Source organism: Vulpes lagopus, chromosome 2, assembly GCF_018345385.1.
Source record: "Vulpes lagopus strain Blue_001 chromosome 2, ASM1834538v1, whole genome shotgun sequence".
Classification (NCBI taxonomy): Eukaryota; Metazoa; Chordata; class Mammalia; order Carnivora; family Canidae; genus Vulpes; species Vulpes lagopus.
In genome coordinates this window covers 28444958-28465739 of record NC_054825.1, presented here as the reverse complement: position 1 = coordinate 28465739, position 20782 = coordinate 28444958, and the positions used below count along the sequence as shown (strand labels likewise).

The 20782-nt window shown below is 45.2% G+C and overlaps 2 protein-coding genes across 3 annotated transcripts in view; both read right to left on the bottom strand.

Annotated features, from left to right (window-relative positions):
* LOC121484112 (dynamin binding protein) overlaps positions 1-4171 on the bottom strand; it is a 106577-nt gene extending 102406 nt beyond the window's left edge. The window contains exon 1 of one of the 2 annotated variants that reach the window (XM_041742877.1): positions 4089-4171. The gene's annotated coding sequence lies outside the window, so the exon portion shown is untranslated. Of the gene's footprint in view, positions 1-3437; positions 3571-4088 lie in introns of those variants that run through there. The other variant, XM_041742876.1, reaches the window with a different exon arrangement.
* Positions 4172-10343: 6172 nt separating this feature from the next.
* Positions 10344-19036, bottom strand: LOC121476874 (tropomyosin alpha-3 chain-like). The gene is given in 3 exon segments (XM_041731024.1): positions 10344-10638; positions 10640-11178; positions 18896-19036. Coding segments are annotated over 3 exon segments (975 nt in total).
* Positions 19037-20782: the final 1746 nt, after the last annotated feature.

The following is a 20782-nucleotide window of genomic DNA, read 5'->3' as shown; positions in this document are numbered from 1 at the left end:
GTCATCATGAGCAATTCTGTTCAAAACCCTCTAATGACTTCTCCCCCTCACTCAGAGTAAAGGCCAAATCCTTACAATGGCCTCCAGTGATGTGCCCCTTCCCACTCCCACCGCCTCTCATCTGCTGCCCACTTTTCCCTCACCCGCTTTGGAGCTGCCTGGCTGCTATGACCTTATAAGCCCTCACACATGCCAAACATGCTAGCATCAGGGCCTGGAACTTGCTCATCCCTCTATCCCCCCCACCTTCGCCATTTCAAATCGTTCCAGTCCTAGATCAAAAGTGACCTTGGCAGAGGCCTTCTCTCACCAATCCATGCAAAGTAAATCCCCCAACCCCTGCACGCATACTTACTCCTTCCAACTTATACCTCTTTAAAGTTCTCCATAGCATTCTGATCATGTGACAGCTGATCCATTCACATTTTTACATCTGCCTCCACCCCACTACAATCCTACTGCACACGGTCAGGGCTTTGTCTGTTGTGCTCACAGCTGTATCCCTAGCACCCAGAATACTGCCTGGTAGACAAAGGTGCTTCACGATTATGTGGTGAATGAACAAATCAGAAGTGCAGACTTCAGACCCCTAGCACAATGCCCTATTTGCTCTGCTGTGCTGCTCCAGGTCTTGGTGATTGGGTTCTCAGGTAAACTCTAAAATCTAAAAATTAAATAATATATTTTAGCTACTCTATGTTTATTTTATCTCCTCTGGCTGACTTTCATAGCATCAAGGATAAAGCACCCAACCAAAAGCTAACACTTTTGGTTTGTCTACAGGCTCTTTCATTACAGAGCTGTTCTGTGATCTGATGTTATGGCTATTACTTTAGGTTTCTGCGAGAGGCTGATATCTCATAATTTCTCTTAAGTAAGCTCTACACCCAACGTGGGGCTTGAACTCATATCCCTGAGATCAAGAATTGCATGCTCTACGGACCAAGCCAGCCAGGCGTCCCTTATATCTCATAATTAACACCTGACCCACAAGACTCTGTTATCTAATCTTGCAAATTAGTTTATCCAGATGTTTTCCTAAGTTGAGCATAAGAAACTATTTCAAATTAATATTAATTTCATAATAAACTTTTCATGCCACCCTGAATGAATTTTCAGGATGCTTTAGCTAAAAACCAAGCATGGTTGAGAATTTCAAAGCAGATAATCCTGTAATATTGCTATGCTGTATGTAATACCGTGGCTTCAGAAACAACCTAGAAAATGATTCAAGCCTTATACCGGGCAATAGGTATGCAAGTCTCCATTTGCATTCTATTGCAGTTGCTTTTATTATTTAAAAAAAATCCCAATATAAAAAGTATCTGTAACTTAAAAAATCACTGAAGTATATGAAATTTGAAAAAAACAGCTTTTCACTTATTTTAGCCCGACCCTGTAAAGTGGGAGGGTTGAGAACAAGAACACATTTGAAGATTCCCTATACATCCTGCAGAAAGGATTTCCTTCTGAGGCAGAGATAAGTGAGTTTGCTGGCTCTGGAGCCTTCCTATATTGAGACTCCAAGGATGCACACGATAAAAATCTAAGCGCAGTCCACTTAACCCTTTTTCAGAACCAGAGCCTCATGAAGTCTTGCATATGTTCCAAAAATGAACAGCCACCCTTAGTTTTTAGATCTTAAACAACGACTAAAGCATTATGACTAGTCATATTCTCTAAGGGGAGAAAAAGTAGTGTAAGCTCAGTCAGTGCTTGCAGGAGGCTCTGAATTGCAATGTAGATGAAAGAGGAACGGAAAAGGGTCTCTGCAGGAAAGAGGGCCATTCAGAAAGAGGCAGAAGAAAAAACAAGAAGTGGGAAAGGCTCTGCTTTGGGGCTGCAAGACAAAATAAATAACATACATATTTGAACAGATTGTCTATAAAGATTATTATTATATCTCAGCCGAATACACACACAATATGAGCACTATATAAAAGACATCTTATCACATTTCCTGAGGCAGAATGTTCTCAGCTTATTGCCAAAGTTATCTGTGCACCCCACACAACCCATTCCCAGGTCAGGTTTTAGCTATTCTCACAAAGCGCTCCATGCCAATCTCTGAATTTAAGTGCATTTAACACTGAAGTAATTTGAAAAACTGCTTTTCAAAAAAAGTAAAAAAAAAAAAAAAAAGAAAAGAAAAATTGCTTTTCACTTATGTTAGGCCAACGCTGATAATGTGACTCGTTTTATTAAAACTTTTCGTTGTCACAATGAGTGACATATGTTTCAAATGAACACGTAAAATCAGGGGCTTAAAAGGGGGTAGAGACCCTTTAATTCAATAATTTAGAGAAAAATAGGTGCTGAGGGATAAACTAACTTGTTCATCACCTGGAATCTATTCCTGTGGTGAGGAAAATAAGTGCAGCGCTGAGAAAGCACACCTGTGTGCCGCCTGGTACCGCAGTCGCCACATACAACCAGGGATTAATCAGCCCTACTCTCCCCTCCTGGAACTCAGCTGTGCAAACAATCCGAGCTAAACGATGCTCAAACCCTAAATATTGAGCCTTCCACTGCTCGCCACATATCACAGCATCACTAATTAGGAAAAGAAGGTGTCTCAACACGAGGTGTGCATATTACTGTAATATAGTTAGGTTACCAATATAGGGAGAGCCCGGCATTATTGCATAAATGAGACAGGCAATACAGGATAATGAGGCTGCATTTAAAGTAGGGTGTTTTTTTGTTTTTTTTTTTTTTGCATTTAAACATTACCTCGACACCCCAAGCATTCCCCACAGCGCCTCATCTGCGGAGACCTGACCGCTGTGTATCCCCAAGATTCCTTTATACAACTGACAGCACCGTCACCTCCTTCCAGGTGAGGTGCTTCGAGAAACTGATGCCTGGTGGACATCAGTCCCCGCGGCCGGAATGCAGGTGTCCGTGGGTAACAGCAAAACTCCAGCAAACCCAAACTCGCGTCTCTAGCCTAACAGGTCTTAACCCTCGCTTCGGAAGTCCTCCGTCCCTGCCCTCCCGGCTCCCGGCTCCCGGCCGCAGAATCACGGGCTCCCAGGCCAAGTGGATGGACTCGGGGCAAGCCCACGGCTTCATCGGCAACGAGGGGCTGGGCTAGTGCTGAATCCTCCGCCAGCTCGCGGATTCCGCCTCTCCGCCCGCGGGGCAGGGCGGCACGGTGGAAAGAGCCCCGGGCTCGACACCGCTGAAAAGCCCACGTCCGCGTCCCCCACTGCCGGCCGCCCGCCGCCCGCCGCCCACCGCCCAGCCTGTGCCGCGCGGGGGCCTCGCGGACCCGACCCGACCCGACCCGGGCTCTCCGCCGGGGAAGCGGCCGCCGCGGGGAAGGGCGGGCGCAGGCCCCGCCGAGCGGCGCGGCCCCCGGGGCGCAGGCCCCTCCGCCCGCCGCCCCGCGTCCGCGCCCCGAGCTCCCCGCCCCGCCCCGCGCGGCCCCTGACCTGCCCTCCGCCGCCCCGCGGTCCCTCGGCGCGGCGGGCAGCTGCGGCCGCCCGTCCCGGGCCGCTGTCCCCTCCGCCCCTGGAAGCGGCGGGCGGGCCGACCCGGGGTGACTCAGCGCGGCCGCCCCGCCTCCAGCCTCCAGCCTCCCGCCTCCCGCCCGGGCTTCCGCCTCTCGCGGCCGCGCGGCCCGGGGCCGCCCCGGTCCCCGAGCGCCCACCTCCCTGCGCCCGCCGCGCGCTCGCGCCCCCTGCCGGCCGCCCGCCCGCCCGCCGCCCTGCCTGCCCGCCCGCCGCCCTGCCTGCCCGCCCCCCTGCGCGCCCCGCCGGAGGGGCCGCACTCCGAGCGCGTCCGCCGGGGAAACTGAGGCAGCGGCGCCGCCGGCCGCCGGGCGCTGGGCCCTGCGCCAGCCCCGCGCCGCCCTCCAGCCTGGAGAGAGGCGACTGTCGTGGGGGAGGAGGCCCGGGCTCGCCGGCCTGCGCCGCGCTCCCCGGGGGACAGCACAGCGGCGCCCCGAGGCCGTGCCCGCCGGGAGCACAGCAGAGGGCCCGGGCCCGGGCGCGTTCCAGAGCCCCCGCAGGCTGCCCTCGGCGTGTCAAAGGCCACGGCGGCCCGGTGCTGGCCTGTCGCGGGAACTTGCCGCCTCCACCTACCCAGGAGACTCCGAAGACCGCCCCCAAGCCTCTTCCTGTGGACGCAGAAACCGAGAAAGCCGCATGTCAGAATCTCTCCCGCGTTCTCCTCTCTCCTTCCCTTGTAAAATATACGTGAACTGGGCCGCTTTAGCCTCTGCTAAGTGTGGATTCCGCGGCGTTAAGAACACCCGCACCCATCCCACTGCTTTGTCACCTTCCCGAACTGCAACCGCAGCCCTCACACACTAACTCCCCGTTTCTCCCCACGCAGCCCCTGGCAACCCCTGTCTCCGTGAACTCCACGGCCCGGATACCTCTCAGCGGAATCGCGCAGCATTTGTCCTCTGGGGACTAGCGTTCGCTCAGCGTGTCTTCCAGGCCCCTTGTGTGCAGGTCACAATAATACTCCCTTGTGTGATGAGCCTTCTGTTGACCCATTCGTGTGTCGGTGCTCTTGTTCCATCCAACGTTTGCCTCCACTTTTGACCCTTGTGTGACCCATGCCGCTATGACCATGGATGGACAAATATCTGTTTGAAGCCTTGACTTCGGTTCTTTTGAGTATATACCCACAAATAGGATTGCTCCACCACGTGGTAATTCTAGCTTTCTTTTCTTTTCTTTTTTTCTTTTTTCTTTTTTTTGAGGAACGGCCATACTATTCTCCTTTGCTTTTTCAAACATTGCATGCACCAGACTCTCCCGTAAAACATCAATGATCTGGCTTTGACAAAATTGTTAACAAATGCTTCATTCGTCTGTAAAACAGTGACTTTTCTTCCTAAGAATAAGTAACATTGCAAATTTATTGCCCTCATTTTTGAGGATACTGTTACTATTCAGCTAGGCACAATTTTGTGTTTTCCGGATGTACTTTCTAATGTTGCCTGGACAAAGAGTCAACCATATCATATGGAATCAGAATTAAATGAAAATTGAGCATTTCATTTTAAAGATCTTATGTATGTATGTATGTATTTGAGAGTGAGAGAGAGCCTGCAGGGGGAGATGCAGCAGGGGAGGGAAGGGGAGAGAAAACCTTGAGCAGACTCCGAGATTTCACCACCACCGAGATTTCACCAGACTTTCTCTTGATTTCACCACCAAGATCATGACCCAAGCAGAATCCAAGAGTTGGTCCCTTAACTGACTAAGCTACCCAGGTGCCTCTCAAGCATTTCTTTTCTTTTCTTTTTTTTTCTTTAAGATTTATTTAATTATTCCAGAGAGAGAGAGAGTGCATGGACAGAGGGAAAGGGAGAGAGAGTCTGACATAGACTCCACCTGGAGCCTGAAGCCCACCTGGGGGCTGGATCCCAGGACCCTAGATCACCACCTGAGCAAAAACCAAGAGTCAGAAGCCCAACCAGCTGCACCAAATGCCCAAAGCATTTCATTTTAAAAAGAAGACAATTTTGAATGTCTTAACATATACCCAACCCAACCTGAACTTATTTTTTTAAATATTTTATTTATTTATTTATTTATTTGAGAGATACAGAGATAACAACAGAGATAGAGAACACGAGTGGGAAGGAGAGGGAGAAGCAGGCTCCCGGTGGAGCAGGAAGCCTGACATGGGGCCCGATCCCAGGACCCTGAGATTACAACACAGAAGCTTAACCAACTGAGCCACCCCAGACGCCCCTGAACTTTTTTTTTTAAGATTTTATTTATTTGAGAGAGAGAGAGAGAGAACACAAACAGGGAGGGAGGGGCTGGTGGGGAGGGCCAAGGAGATGAGAAGCAGACTTCCTGCTGAGTAGGGAGCCCAAAGGGGCAGGGGGGCAGGGGACAGGGCTCTATCCCAAGACCCGGAAATCATCACCTAAGCCAAAGGCAGACAGTTAACGGAGTGACCCAGGTGCCCTGAACTTTTTTTCTTCTACCTGAAACGTCAATTTCCAAACGATCTGATGACTAAATCTGAATCTTTTGGAGGAAGCTTCCTTACTGAGTACACTGAAGTTTAAGAACCACTGCTCCAAGGCATGGCAAAGATTCTAAATCATTAAGGGCAAAATAATATTTTTTCAGTCATCGACAAAGATTTACTGTTTATTTGTGACGCAACAGACATTGCACTTACTATATGTTTGGGATTCAGCCTGAATAAGACAGACAACAAGCCTCCTGCCCTCATGGAGCTCACCTTCTAGATTGACAATAGATAAATAAATGATAAACCAAATAAGGACAGGGTGTGGTGAGTGTTGTGAAGGAAATAACCAGATGATGTGATAGATTAAATCATAGAGAATTAGTCCCTAGTGCCCTAGTGTCACTGAATTGTAATGAATTAACTTCTCACCTGTGCAACATGGAGTGGTGTAAGTTATATACAGCTTTTGAGAGAATTGGGAAAATAATTTCTGTGTTCTGTGGTTTAGATGAGGATCTGGTCTGATAAGGTCCTAGGTAAGCAGTGGGAAGCTTCTCTGAATATAGTAGTGTGGTCAGGTAAGTCCCTGGGGATGTAATGTTTGCTTGGGATCTCAAGGATGAGAAAGAATCAGATATTTAAGAGCTGAGGAAGTGACTTTTGGTAGGAGAAACAGAAGGTGCAAAGTCCTTGAAGTAGAAAACAACTTGGTAAGTTTCAGAATCAGAACAGAAGCCAGTGTGAGCCAGAGAGCAAGTATTATGACATGAAACTGGAAAGCAGACAGGGGTGAAGATCATCCTTGTCCTGGTGGGTCTTAGCAAAGGATTTAAATTTCATTTTCCGTCAATATATTGATACGTTATAAAATATCCTAAATTTTAAGAGACTGGAATGAAAAGGATCAATGGAGGCAAATGTGTGTGAAACTTCTTTGTTTGTATAGTAAAATGGAAAAGCTTGACTGGGGTGTCTGGGTGGCTCAGTCCGTTATGTATCTGCCTTCAGCTCAGGTTGAGAATCCAGGGTCCTGGGATCAAGGGCCCTCCTCACCCACCCACCGCCTATTCCCCCCCACCCCCTTCCCCCACCCCCTTTGGCTCCCTGCTGAGTGGGCAGCCTGCTTCTCCCTCTGCCCCTCCCCCTCCTCATGTTCACTGGCTCACTCTCAAATAAATAAAATCTTAAAAATAAATAAATAAAAAGAAAAGGCTTGGCTGGCTTTTTTCCTTGATAATCCTCAACAAGTCAAAACAGAATAGCTCAATTGCTGAGCATTTTGGTTAATCTCATTGATCAAAACTGTTTAGTTGTGTCGTTTTGTTTTGTTTTGCTTGGGAGGAGGGGCAGTGGGAGAGGGAGAAAGAATCTTAAGCAGGGTCCACGCCCAGCAAGGAGCCAGATACAGGGCCTAGCCTTTACTACCCTGAGATCATGAGCTGAGCCAAATAGAGTCAAACACTTAACTGGTTGAGCCACCCAGGCGCCCCTAGTGTGTTGTTTTTTTAATTTCTCATGTCTAAATGTAAACTCGACCTGTCAGGACATACTGCATCTAAAGTGTCTGTCACTGTTACGATGGGCGACATCACTAACAGTTTGGCATGGCTTGGCCCCAAATCAAAGCCAACTCCCCCTGGCTTCCCTCTGGAATGTATCATGTCTCAGCCACAAGCTGTTGCTAGTGATGGCAAACTGATGAGAGTAGTAAACTGCTGAAATGAAACTAAGCTGGCCTCGCTCGTGGTGCGAGTCATCTGTCAGTCTTTGAATAACCAGGGGGCCACCACTAAAAAAACAAAAGTGCAGATAAAATAATATATTCCTATTTCTATTATTAAAGATGATGTAGTTTTTGAATATTGATGAGGTCCTGAGCTGATAGCCAAGAAAGAATTCTTGAGAGGTCTTTGGTGCAAAAAGGTGGTTTTATTAAAACACTACAGGATCCATGGGCCGAAAGCTGCTTGCACTGGGGTCACGAGGAGTGGCCCATTATAAACTTTCAAGCTGAGAGGGGGTCAGGGAGAGTGGAAGCCTCCCAGATATTTTGAAAACAAGGTTTCCAGGATCCTGAGGGGGCTAGCTATTGTTAGGAAAAAGTTATTTATTACTGTTTAGTAAAAATTCAGTCATGACACTCTTGATATCTTTCAGATGAATATAGGTGGGTCATATGATTGCCAATACATATCTTGGGGGAGTAAAGATAGAGGACGTTTCCAAAGGAATTTTTGTATGTTAAAGTAGATTTACAGGATGGGGGGTGGGGTGGGCAGGCTAAGATTGCCTTTTGCCCTTAGCAAAGTATTAACATCAAGGTAGTTAAGTCCCTAGACGAATGTCACTCTACCTGTTTCAAGGACTTGTCCATGGGCTGTAGGTAGTAAGGAAATTTAATAACATCTCTTCTGCCTTTGTTTCCCACATCAAAGATATGTTTTAATGTCTTTATGATAAAATATAGGAGTCACAGATTTGCATTCTAAGATGTCAGAGAAGGAAGAAACATTCACTTGGAAATGTTATTAATCTTTCATCAAAATGGTGCTGGGATACAGTAGGATAGAAAGGAGAGGACTCAGCTTGGATGGAGGAAGGAAGGGCTGGGGAGGTGTGCTCTCTTGGAGGAACAGTTGGGAGGATTCTGGAGAGAGGGTATGTGTCTAGTGCTAGGGCAAGGCCAGTTCCTATAAGAAGACATCAGAGGCCATTTAGTTCCGTTGAAGCCTAGATCCCAGTGGACAAGAATAAAGCCAATCCCCGGGTTGTTTTTCCCAGAAGAGAAAGAACTTGTAAGGACACTTCAGAGTTCTAAGAAAAGACCTATCATGTTTATCTTCGGGGCTCTTCTTATATATTAAAACGGTGTTCCCTACAGGCTTTTCTCTCTTCCTATCTATTTGCAGATGCTTGAAACTGGTTTAATGAGGAATAAGGAATTCTTTATAAGTTTTTTTTCCTCAGAGGGACTGGTTCCTTATTTCAAAAAGACACCTGTCAATTTTCAGTATCAAAACAGTTTGCACTATTGGTTTCTTTCTCTCAACCGGCCCCCAAAGAGAGGCCACCAAAGGAAGAGTGCATTTTAAGCCAATAAGCTGCAGGATGCACACCTAACAGACCTCATGGAAACCTCACCTAAAAGGGGAGTTGGGGAGGGAAAGAAACTTTTAAAAGATCAACACACTGTCAGCCCACAGACTGTAGAGAGTTCTCAGCCAGACTGGGTGGTCAATGTGCCCCAACCCTAAAGAAGCAAAGTTTCAAAATAATATAAAATTTAAAAACAGTTTTGTACATAAGCTATTCAAGATTTCTCCAGCACTAACTGATACAAAGCACAATGAGATGGCACGTTTAGAGGCAGCAGCTTTGGACCTAGAAAAGGGTGATGAGATGAGTTTGTTTCATGTGGCTGAATCAGTGGCAAACATGATTTTCTTTTTTCTTTCAAGGAGGCAGGAGAGCAAATAAGTGGTCACCTCGACATAAGGGGAACATGATCCATTCTGTAAGCAGTTAGGGCAAAGATAGGACAAGGATTTGGTCTCAGATTGAGGTGACCATCTTAATTTTTGTTTGGTCACATCTGATGGAAAAAAAAAATTATGTTGCTCAAAGATACCTTAAAGCTGAAACCCTGAGCCACACTTTTTTGGCCAACTTCTGGAATCACCTTTCTAATTTGGCTGGTATTTTGGAAAGAGCAACAAGGCTCCCAGAGTGGGTCTCTTTCTGGGCCCTGGCTCACTCCCTCCTCTGTGGAGAGGGCGGTGTTCATTAGTCTGAAAAGTTAATTCCAAATGGGAGGAAGGGGTTAGACTGCTGCTTCAGAACTGTGGAATTATTTGGAATGTTTTTACAAATGTCGCTACATAACTACAACAAAAAAGGTAATTACAAAATGTGTATATAACGGGACGCCTGAGTGGCTCAGTGGTTGAGCGTCTGCCTTTGGCTCAGGGCGTGATCCTGGAGATCCGGAGATCCAGAATCGAGACCCACGTCAGGTTCCCTGCATGGAGCCTGCTTCTCCCTCTGCCTCTGTCTCTGCCTCTCTCTGTGTGTCTCTCATGAATAAATAAATAAAATCTTTTAAAAAATATGTACATCACAACATGCTTTTAAAGACACTTTGCATTGTGCTCACATTCCCTTAAACATTGTTCCCAAAGGTGCTCAGCCTCAAGCCCAACTGGAATCTCTAGGGAGAGGCAGAGACAGTTTGGTGAAAAAGACACAGGGGTAGGGGGGGGAGAGGCAGCAAAAGGAGAAGGCAGCCTTCCAGTTAAAGATCAGCCCTCAGTTTCAAGGCCAGCTTCAGGCAGGCTGGCCTCAGGCGAGTCAGGGTCCAAGGGGGGAGCGGCGGCAGGTGGGACTGGGGTGCTCTACATCTCATTCAGGTCAAGGAGAGTCTGGTCCAGCATCCTTTGTGTACACAGGTGCTCCTCTTTGGTGCCTTTCAGCTTGTCTTCCAAATCCTCAATTGTCTTCTCCAGCTTGGCTACCGATCTCTCAGCAAACTCAGCGCGGGGCTCTGCCTCCTTGAGTTTATTATCCCTGAGAATCTCTGTCTCTTCCTCATATTTGTCTTCCTTTTGAGAGTACTTTTCCGCAGCAGCACTCAGACACTTCAGGTTCTGGTCCATCAGCCTGATGGGCTCATCCATCTCCCGGCCACGGCACAGCTCGCTCCTCTGTGCGGTCCAAGTCCCCCTCAGTGATCACCAACTTCCTAGCCACCTCTTCATACGTCCCGGCTGCCTCTTCTGCAAGGTGCTTGGCCTCTTTGAGTCGGATTTCCTGGAGTTCCACCTTTTCTTCATCTTTCAAGGCTCGGTTCTCAATAACCTTCACACCTCTCTCACTCTCATCAGCAGCTTTCTCCGCTTCCTCCAGCTTTTGCAGGGCAGTGGCCAGGGGCTCCTGGGCGCGGTCCAGCTCCTCTTCAACCAGCTGGATCCGACGGTTCAAGGAGGCCGCCTCAGCCTCAGCCTCAGCCTCAGCCTCAGCCTCAGCCTCAGCCTCAGCCTCAGCCTGCTCCCGGCCGGGCCGCCCGCCCCCCTCTCCCGCTCCACTCCCGGCTGCGGGCGCTCGGGCCTCTGCGTCCTCCGCTTGCTGCTGGGAACCTGATCTGGCGCTTCGCCGCCTCCGCCAGGCCCGCCTCGCGCGCTGGTTCTTGCCTCCCCCGCTCGCTCGGCGCTGCAGCCGCCTCTCCGAATTCTTTATAAATTAAAGGAAAAATCAAATAGGTAACCATATCTACCTTAAAATGCAAGTGCCTGGCGGGATGAGCACCGGGTGTAATGCTATAGGTTGGCAAATTGAACTCCAATTAAAAAGGAAAAAAAAAAGAAAAAAAATTTAAATTTTTAAAAATAAAATTAAAAAAATAAAATGCAAGTGCCTAGTTGAGGTAATACTTTGGGGAAAACTCATTCTTTTGTGAATCCATCAAGATATATCTAAGTGACATTATTCTATCTTTTACCATTTTCATGAGGACACAAGAGAGATCTCTGGGGATCTGGAAGGAGACAATGGAAAAGGAAAAGGGAAGCTGAAGATAATTTTATTATTTTTTAAAGATTTATTTATTTGAGACAGAGAATGCAGGGTGGGGGGAGGGGCACAGGGAGAGGGCAAGAGATTATCTTGAGCAGCCTACCCACTGAGAAAGGAACCTGACAGGGCTCCTTCTCAAGACCCTGAGATCATGACCTGTGTGGAAATCAAGCGTCGGACACTTGGGGCACCTAGGTGGCTCAGGTTGTGCTCCCGGGGTCCTGGGATGGAGTCCCACATCAGGCTCCCCATGGGGAGCCTGCTTCTCCCTCTGCCTTATGTCTCTGCCTCTTCCTGTCTCTCATGAATAAAATCCTAAAAAAAAAAAAAAAAAAAAAAAAAAGAGAGTGGATACTTAACTGATTAAGCCACCCAGGGGCCCCAAGAAGATAATTTTATAGTAAATGTTTATGGAGACCTGGCCTTCAGTTAAGAGCCTACCATATATTATCTTTTTTTTCTTCTATTGGTCAGAAAAATATTTATTACCCTAAGAAATAAATTCTCCATTTGAATAGAATCAATAATTTTTACAAGATATTTTATAAATTTATAAATCACCTTTATAAGTCATCTTTCTTTTCTTTTCCTAGTTGTCTACTTTCATTAACATAGACATAACAAGATAACCAAAGCTGTCTTTTCCTTTTCCAAATAATATTGGTCGTTTTTTCCTAGGATGTATCATGACAACAATCCAGCCAGGTAATTATTGTAATCCTTAGGTTGTAAATGAGGCACTGAGGCTCTGTGGGGTTGAGTAGCTTGCTTGCCTAGTGCTTCCCACACCTCCCATACTTTAATCATTACTATGCCACTTTTGCTGTAATCTGGTACTCTCAAAAAAATCATAATTCTTGACTAAATGGCATACCACCTTGCTATTTCTTTTTTATTATTTTTATTTAAATTACTCACTTTGTTTTTTAAGGGAAACTGTGCCACTCCCTCAAGTGCAAAGCCAGTATAGACTGTAATTCATAGAAGGTAATCTTTAAAATAAATACAGTGGAAATAAAACTGCTAGTAAATTCTAATTCTGAGCTTGAGGTCTGCTCTGTGTTTGTTAAAAAATGGAACTATCATAAATAAATAAAAATTTAAGAAAAAAAAAGATTTAAAAAAAATGAAACTAGCCAGTGTTAAAAAGTTAGAACCAAACAGAAACTTTCTGCTTGACATATTCTGGATTTGTCAGTGAAGGATCTAAAGAAATTGATAGGAGAACAATGTTTTCACTAAGTGATTTTTCATTAAGTGATAATTTGATCAGAGCATAACTCAAAATTGGCTTCTGCACTATCTGAATTATCCCAAAGAATATCTTGAGTACTACCCATGATTCTTTACACATACCTTGGGAAATATCTGATTTGCCCAAGAAAACAGAGCTTGTAAAGGACAAAGCTAGGATCCAAACCACCATCTGCCAGCATCAGAGTCTTTCCATGGTGCAATGTGGGCTTCCCATTTAACTGATTTCAAAACTTCGCTCTGAATTGGTCATGTTTGTCTTCCCTTGGCAATATTGTATCCTGGTGCTTCCATGAGGCTTAGTGATGTCATGACCTTTAATGTCTTTCCTGGAAATGTGCCAGCAACTGTACACCACACTCCAGAGGAAGCCTGACCCCTGTGGGGCCTGTGGGACTGAATTCTTTTGATGTAATGCAGCGCTTTTCCTAGCACAGTCTGGGAATGCATTGCCTGTTTAAGCAGCTGCGCCACGTTGCTGTTTCTTGTTGTTCTGTGGTCAAGTTCACATTCCCCCACACTCCCACCTCCTATATGATAATTATCTGTTTGAATTAGTGGACATTGTCTCATAGGAAAGAGTCATCTGACTTCATACTGTACTAAGTCAGGTCTACATTAGCCAAACAAAGTAGGGGGCTAAATGACAATGTGGATTATGATTCTTTGGCCTTTGATAAGACTGACCTCAATTGCTTCACATACTATTGTAAAATGTGTCAACCTCTCACTCTCCTCACAGATGGTGAGTTGATTGAAGGCAGGGACTGTGAATTGATCTTTGTATCCTTATTGCCTATCAAAGTGCCTCACACGGAGATGTATTTAATAACCGTTTGTTGAATGATTGAATTCACTTGAGTTAAGAGTTTTAGTAAAATGGGACGCCTGGGTGGCTCAGCAGTTGAGCATCTGCCTTTGGCTCATGGCATGATCCTGGAGGCCCAGCATCAAGTCTCACATCGAGCTCCCTGCTTGGAGCCTGCTTCTCCCTCTGCCTCTGTCTCTGCCTCTCTGTCTCTCATGAATAAATAAATAAAATCTTTTTTTAAAAAGTATTATAGAAAAATTAAAAAGGTGCTTGAATTTAATAAAATTGCAGTGCTCTTTTGTTTTGTCTATAATCATTGATTCTTCTTTATCTGAAACAGTTCAATTTTTTTTTTTAAATAGGAACCAACTCTCCTGAACCAACTCTCCTATAGAGTTGACATATTAACGACATACATTTGAACTGCATGGGTCCACTTATATGCAGATCGTTTTCTATAAATCCAGTATAGTACTGTAAATGTACTTTCTCTTCCTTATGATTTTTCTTAATAATATTTTCCCCCTCTGGCTTATTTTATTGTAAAAATACAGTATATAATATGTAAAATATATGAAATATGTGTTAATTCATGACTATTATATCATAGTACAGCTATTGCATTGGTAAAGCATTCGGTCAACAGTAGGTTATTAGTAGTGAAGCTTTTGGGAAGTCAAAAGTTATACACGATTTTCAACCGCACAGGGCCAGCGGGGGTTGGCACCCCAAGCCCCCATGTTGTTCAAGGGTCAAATATATTATAAGCCACCCTTAGCCCACTTCTGCCATCCAGGAGTTGGGCATATGACCCCAGAATGACCAGAGTCACTATGATAGTTTTAGAGACAGGTCCAAGAATCAATGGTTTGTTGCTAGGCTGGTAAAATACAAGCTTGAAGCTGCTGAAGGACATCTGGTCCCCTCATGGGGAGAGTGCATGTGAGAATGAAGTCACCATTGAAGATAATGAAATCAAGAAATGGAGAGAGTCCAGACCACATAATTGGGGCACCTGGATCCAGACATGCCTGAAAACTCCTCTTATAAATTTTTAGCTTTATGAGCCAAGGTCCCATCTTTATTTTTTTTTAATTTTTTTAATTTTTTATTTACTTATGATAGTCATAGAGAGAGAGAGAGAGAGAGGCAGAGACACATGCAGAGGGAGAAGCAGGCTCCATGCACTGGGAGCCCAATGTGGGATTCGATCCCGGGTCTCCAGGATTGCGCCCTGGGCCAAAGGCAGGCGCCAAACCGCTGCGCCACCCAGGGATCCCAGGTCCCATCTTTAAACTACTGGTTCACAAATGCCAAACCAAGATAAAACATTTACTGTTTCCTAACAAAGTGAGAAAAACAATATGATTTATAAGACTCTTTATTCTGACATTTTATCATTCTTAATTTTTGGCATTAAAACATTTATGAATTGATGGCAATAATAAATAGCAATTGTATTTTTCTACTTGTCCTTGATAGAAAATGAGAAAGTTAGTGGGCTATCTATCCTTTGTCTTAGTCTGCTCCAGCTGCTATAACAAATTATCATAGGCTTAAACAACAAATGCTTATTTCTCCCAGTTCTAGAGGTTGGGAAGTCTGCCGTCAGCATGTCAGCATGGCCAATTCCAGAGAGAACCTCCTTCCTGGCTTGTAAATGGCCTTCTTATTGTAGGCTACATGGTAGAGAGAGAGAAAAGATAGCTCTCTTCCTCTTCTTATAAGGACATGAATCCCACGGTGGAGGCTCCACCTTCATGTCCTAATTCCCTCCCAAAGGCTCCACCTCAAAATGCCATCATATTAGGGCTTCAAATTAAAAATCTGAATTGTGGGGAGGATACAGGCATCCAGCCCATAGCACCCTCCACTGCAAAATGTTTTCTATCAGCCTGTGAAATAAAAGTCCGCTATAAACTACAGTGTATAAAATATAGTATTTATATATATGTTAAAAATTATGGTCCTTTTCTTTATTTATACTTCATCTGATTCCAGAAAGCATTAAGGAAACAAACTCAACTCCTTTGATCTAATGCCCAGGAAGGACTCTTCATTCCAAAGGCCTCACATGGGACTCTCTAAAAGCAAGTCAGAGGTCTTTTGTCCCTCCGGGGGTAGACATGGATCCAAGTGATGATTTTATTTGCCTCTTCCCAGGGACTGCAATGGGAAGCAGCGAGTCACAGTAGAAAAAAGCAGCACCCCGAGGGCTTCCCTTGGCTGCTTGTCACCTGTTCTGTAATGGCTTCAGGAGCCCCTCTTCTGAGTGATACTACATCCCTTGTGTACCAAGGCCTCGATGGGATGAGGGTGAAGGGGTTCAGGGCCTGGTAGGAAGTGAATAGAATGGAGGTAGCGGAAGGAGTGATCCATGAGAGAGAGCAGGGCAACACATTCACTGAAGGGAGGAATAGGAAAAAGTGAGAGAGAAAAAAAGCCTTTATAAATAGTGGAATTTAACTTTTGGGAGGAGAGAGAGAATTGATGTTTTCTTAGGCATTTGCCCAGGGGAATGTTTACTCATGGTTTCATAGCCAGAATAAGCTTAGTGTTAAAGTAGAAATGAAGTAATATTTCAGGCAGACATGGACATGATGAAGTATCGTGTAGCATGTGTGTTGGGAACGTGTGTCTTAGACAAAGCATAATGCCACATATATGAAGATGATGCTCTGGACTTTGATGTCTGACGGCAGATTTGTCCCAAGCCGTGCTGCCCTACTTTCTTGATCCTTGTTTTTGAGATGGTTGGTCGGGTTGGGGTGTTTCCTGCAACCACGGAAAAAGTGAATCTTATTGGTTCACTTATGACTAGACTCAGTGTGGTTTGAATGCTACGCTGTGTCTTAAACCTATGCTGGGTTAGGCTTCTAGCATGTTAGATTCTAGACTGGGAAGCTAAACACACACACACACACACACACACACACACACACACACACACACACACATCCTTAGAAAGAAATGCAACTAGGACCAGCCAGGCTCTTTCCTGCCACAAAGTCCTTGGGCTTACTCTTCCTTCTGCCTGAAACCTTTATTCCTATTCTCTGTAAGCCTTCCCTTTTCTTATCCTTTACACATCCCCTCTTCAGAGAAATTGTCTGTTACCATCCTATCTCAAATAGACCCCACTGGCATTTCCTCTCTTAGCATCTTCTCAGATACTAATTCTTTTAATGTGCTTATTAATTTGTTTTGTTTTCTCTTCCTCTAGATCCCTCTAACTCCAAAAAGGTAGGAACTGCATCTCTTTGGTTTACCCACTGTTTCCTATACTCTTATCACAGGGTCTGATTCATAAATGGGACTTAACTTTTGTCAGAGGAGCAAATCAATAAATTAACTGCTATGAATTCATATTCTGGATTTTAACAGGTAAAAACATGGCACTACTGGGGAGCCTGGGTGGCTCAGTCAGTTAAGGGTCTGTCTTTGGCTCAGGTCATGATCTCAGGACCCTGGGATCAAGCCCCGGCCTCAGGCTCCTTGTTCAGGGAGGAGCCTGTTTCTCCCTCTTTCACTCTCCCTGCTGTGCTTGCTCTGTGTCAAATAGAATCTTTTTTAAAAATCCATTTTCCACCTTAAAAAAAAACAACCTTGACACTACTGTATTCGGATCTTACCTTTTTAGAATAAGATTTCAAAGTGTTTGGCTATTTAGGAGGGCTCCTGCTCTTGCTTTTCCTTCAAAGTGTCCTGAAGGTGGATGGAAGAGCTTGTGATGTTGCACATTGTTTATGGATTTTTGGTCCTTTGGAAAAGGGAGGAGACCCTCTATTTGGAGAACAATTCTGTCTATAAAGTCTCTGGAGACCCTTTACATTTTCTTTTGTTTTACTTTTTATGCCAATGGTGCATGTTCACAGTCTAGTGACAAGCAATTTGGTACAAATAATAGGAAATATTTGAGGAAGACACTACAGTTACCCAAGGGCTAAAGTCCCTGCTGTCAGAGACATGTCCCTTTAGAGAGAGAAAATGTCACAGTCACCTCCTGGGTAAAGGTGACTACATCAGCCCTCTTATTTAAAAAGAGTTATCTTTTTGTTTTTTCCTGTGCTTCGTTTTATGTATGTTCACTTGAGGTGTGAGCATGTCAGCTCTACTTCTCAGTATGATGATTACAACTAGTTGTGTTTTACCTATTTATATACAACCCAATTTTCAGAAAAAAATGAAATAGTTTATGTATTCTTTTTCTATTACTGCATAACAAATCTATTACTGCATAACAAACTAGAGACTTAAAACAGCACAAACGTATTATGTCGCAGTTTCTATGGTCAGGAGTCTGGGCATGGATTGGCTGGATCCTCTGTTCCAGTCTCACAAGACTGCACTTAGGTGTTGGCCCAAGCTCATTCAGATTATTGGCATAATTCGTTTCCTTGTGATGTATGACTATGGTCCCCATTTTCTTGCTCTCTGTTGGCTAGGAACATTCTCAATTTCTAGGGGATGCTCCTCCCCATAGGTAGTTCATAAGCTACCTGTCTGGTTTCTTCCTCTGCAGGCAGTCAGAGAAACTGTTTTTTTTGTTTATTTGTATGTTTGTTTGTTAGATTTTTTTTAAAGATTTATTTATTAGAGTCACACACACACACACACAGAGAAAGAGAGAGAGAGAGAGAGAGAGAGAGAGAGAGAGGCAGAGACACAGGCAGAGGGAGAAGCAGACTCCCTGCAGGGAGCCTGTCGTGGGAGTCCATCCTGTGTCTCCAGGATCAAGCCCTGGGCCGAAGGCGGCTCTAAACCACCAAGCCACCGGGGCTGCCCAAAGATTTTTTTTTTTTTAATTTATTCAGAGAGAGAGAGAGAGAGAGAAGCAGAGACACAGGCAGAGGGAGAAGCAGACTCCACACAGGGAGTCCAACGCGGGACTCGATCCCAGGTCTCCAGGATCACACCCCGGGCTGCAGGCGGCACTAAACCACTGAGCCACTGGGGCTGCCCTTTTTTTTCATTTTTTAAAAAAGATTTTATTTACTCATTCATGAGAGACACACACACACACAGAGGCAGAGTCACAGGCAGAGGGAGAAGCAGGATCCATGCAAGAAGCCCCACCTGGGACTGATCGCGGGACTCCAGGACCATGCCCCGGACAGAAGGCAGGCGCTAAACCGCTGAGCCACCCAGGGATCCTGAGAAACTATTTTTAAATGGTTCATCTGATTAGGTCAGGCCCACCCTGGATAATCTTCCTTTTGATTAACCTAAAATGACTGATTTGTTTCCCTATCATGTTGCCCTGCCCAGGTTCAGACTGCTTTCTCAGCTGGCTTTTAACAGGTTACTCACTGACTCAGTCTTGCTCTGGCTACAGCCAACTGCTCTTATGGCTACAGCCAGGGTAATCATTCTAAATCTGATCCCTGCCACTCCTTGAGTGGAATCCTTCAATGCCTCCTTGTCCTTCCCAGGATAAAGTCCAAACCCCATGATACGGTTCAAAGGTCCTTCATGATCTGTTCCTCCCCACCCCATTGGCTTCAGCTTTTGGCCCCTTGCTCAGTCCCCCACCCTGCCACCTCACTTGCTCCCCATTTCCTTCCTCTTGGTCTATGCCTCTTTATCTGACCTTATTACATCTCACCTTAGACTTCACTAGCTCTGGGATGCCTTTCCTGCCTGATCCCAAGACAATAGTAGGGACCTTCCCACAGGCTCCCTACCTCCCTACCTCCCTACCTCAGAGTTTACTGAATCAGAGCAATCATCACAATGCAGTGTAATGACCTATTATCTTCCCAATTAGATTGTAGCTGCCCAAGATCACGAGCTGTATCTTTTTTTTTCTACATTGAGCAAGGACTCATAAATTTCACCTGAATGAATGGATGGGCGATGAATGTACGAAAGTATGTGGCTGTGTCGGGGAAAACACCATGACTATACTTTGCAAACATCAGTTTTGCTAAGTAACTATGTATGTACCAGGGAACCTGAAAACAAAGCAAGTGATATTCAGACAGTCTGGGAAAATCAAGTGCACATGAAAACCTCAGGCATAAAGTTCCTCGGAGCCCTCTCAAGAAGCTGCTGCTTTATAAAAACAAAAGGAGAACCAAGGAATATGGGAGTCAAATTGGGAAGAAAGGAAAAATGTAGAGAAAGCATTAAATCATCTGAGGAGGGACACCTGAGTGGCTCAGCAGTTGAACATCTGCCTTCGGCTCAGGACGTGATCCCAGTATCCAGGATGGAGTCCCGCACTGGGCTTCTTGCAGGGAGTCTGCTTCTCCCTCTGCCTATGTCTCTGCCTCAATCTCTCTCTCTTTCTCTCTGTCTCTCATCAATCAATCAATCAATCTTTTAAAAAAATCATCTGAGGAGAGTATTCTCTTTTTAAATGAGAAAAAATAGATTTTTTTCTGTTTTCCTTTTGACCACAGATTGAGAGATTGCTAAAGTAACAGAAAAATAAATCATGTGTTAATCCTAGTCTTGACAGGCCTCCTGAAGAGGGTGGTTGTCACAGCTAATGCACCTTTTGTCTTCTGATAAGTGTGGGAATATCTGTTGAAAGGATCAAAATAATTCAATGTTAGTCAGTCAATCAGTCAGTCAGAGGCCGGGGTGGGGGAGGTTGACAGAGTGAGGGGATGTGGAACAAGTGGAGGAAACTGGAGCTTGCCCTGTTTCACCGAGGCAGGGCTCTGAAACGGGGTACATGGCAAAGAACCGTCACCAAGCCCCAAGGGCAGGAACCCCAACATACCCAATGGCAGCTTATGAACTTGTGTGCTTGTGATTACATATCTCTTCAAAATCTTTACTAACATCTTCTTCCTCAGTAACATTTTTAGTACAAATGGGTTCTGGGGAACTCAGCAAGGTGGACATTGCTGGATGTCGCTGGCACAGGGACAGGACAGAGTCATTCCATAGAGTCATTTACATCACAGTTACAAACCCAGAAAATGTTTTGAAAGCTCCATGTTGTGTAAAATGCCCATGTATGAAAATAAGTGGCAGTATCTAGGCATTTGTGTATGAAATCCTTTTCTTATTGAGAAACTATTGCTTATTGTTGAAATAGCCCTCTGGGATTTCAGAAGACTTGGTCACTTTGTCTTGCTATGGGAACAGCATCAATTAAGAATCATGTCAGCCTTTCAGTCATTCCTTCAGAAATCTCCCTTGAATGCCTGCTATGTTGCAGGCTTGATGATAGACTCTGGAAGT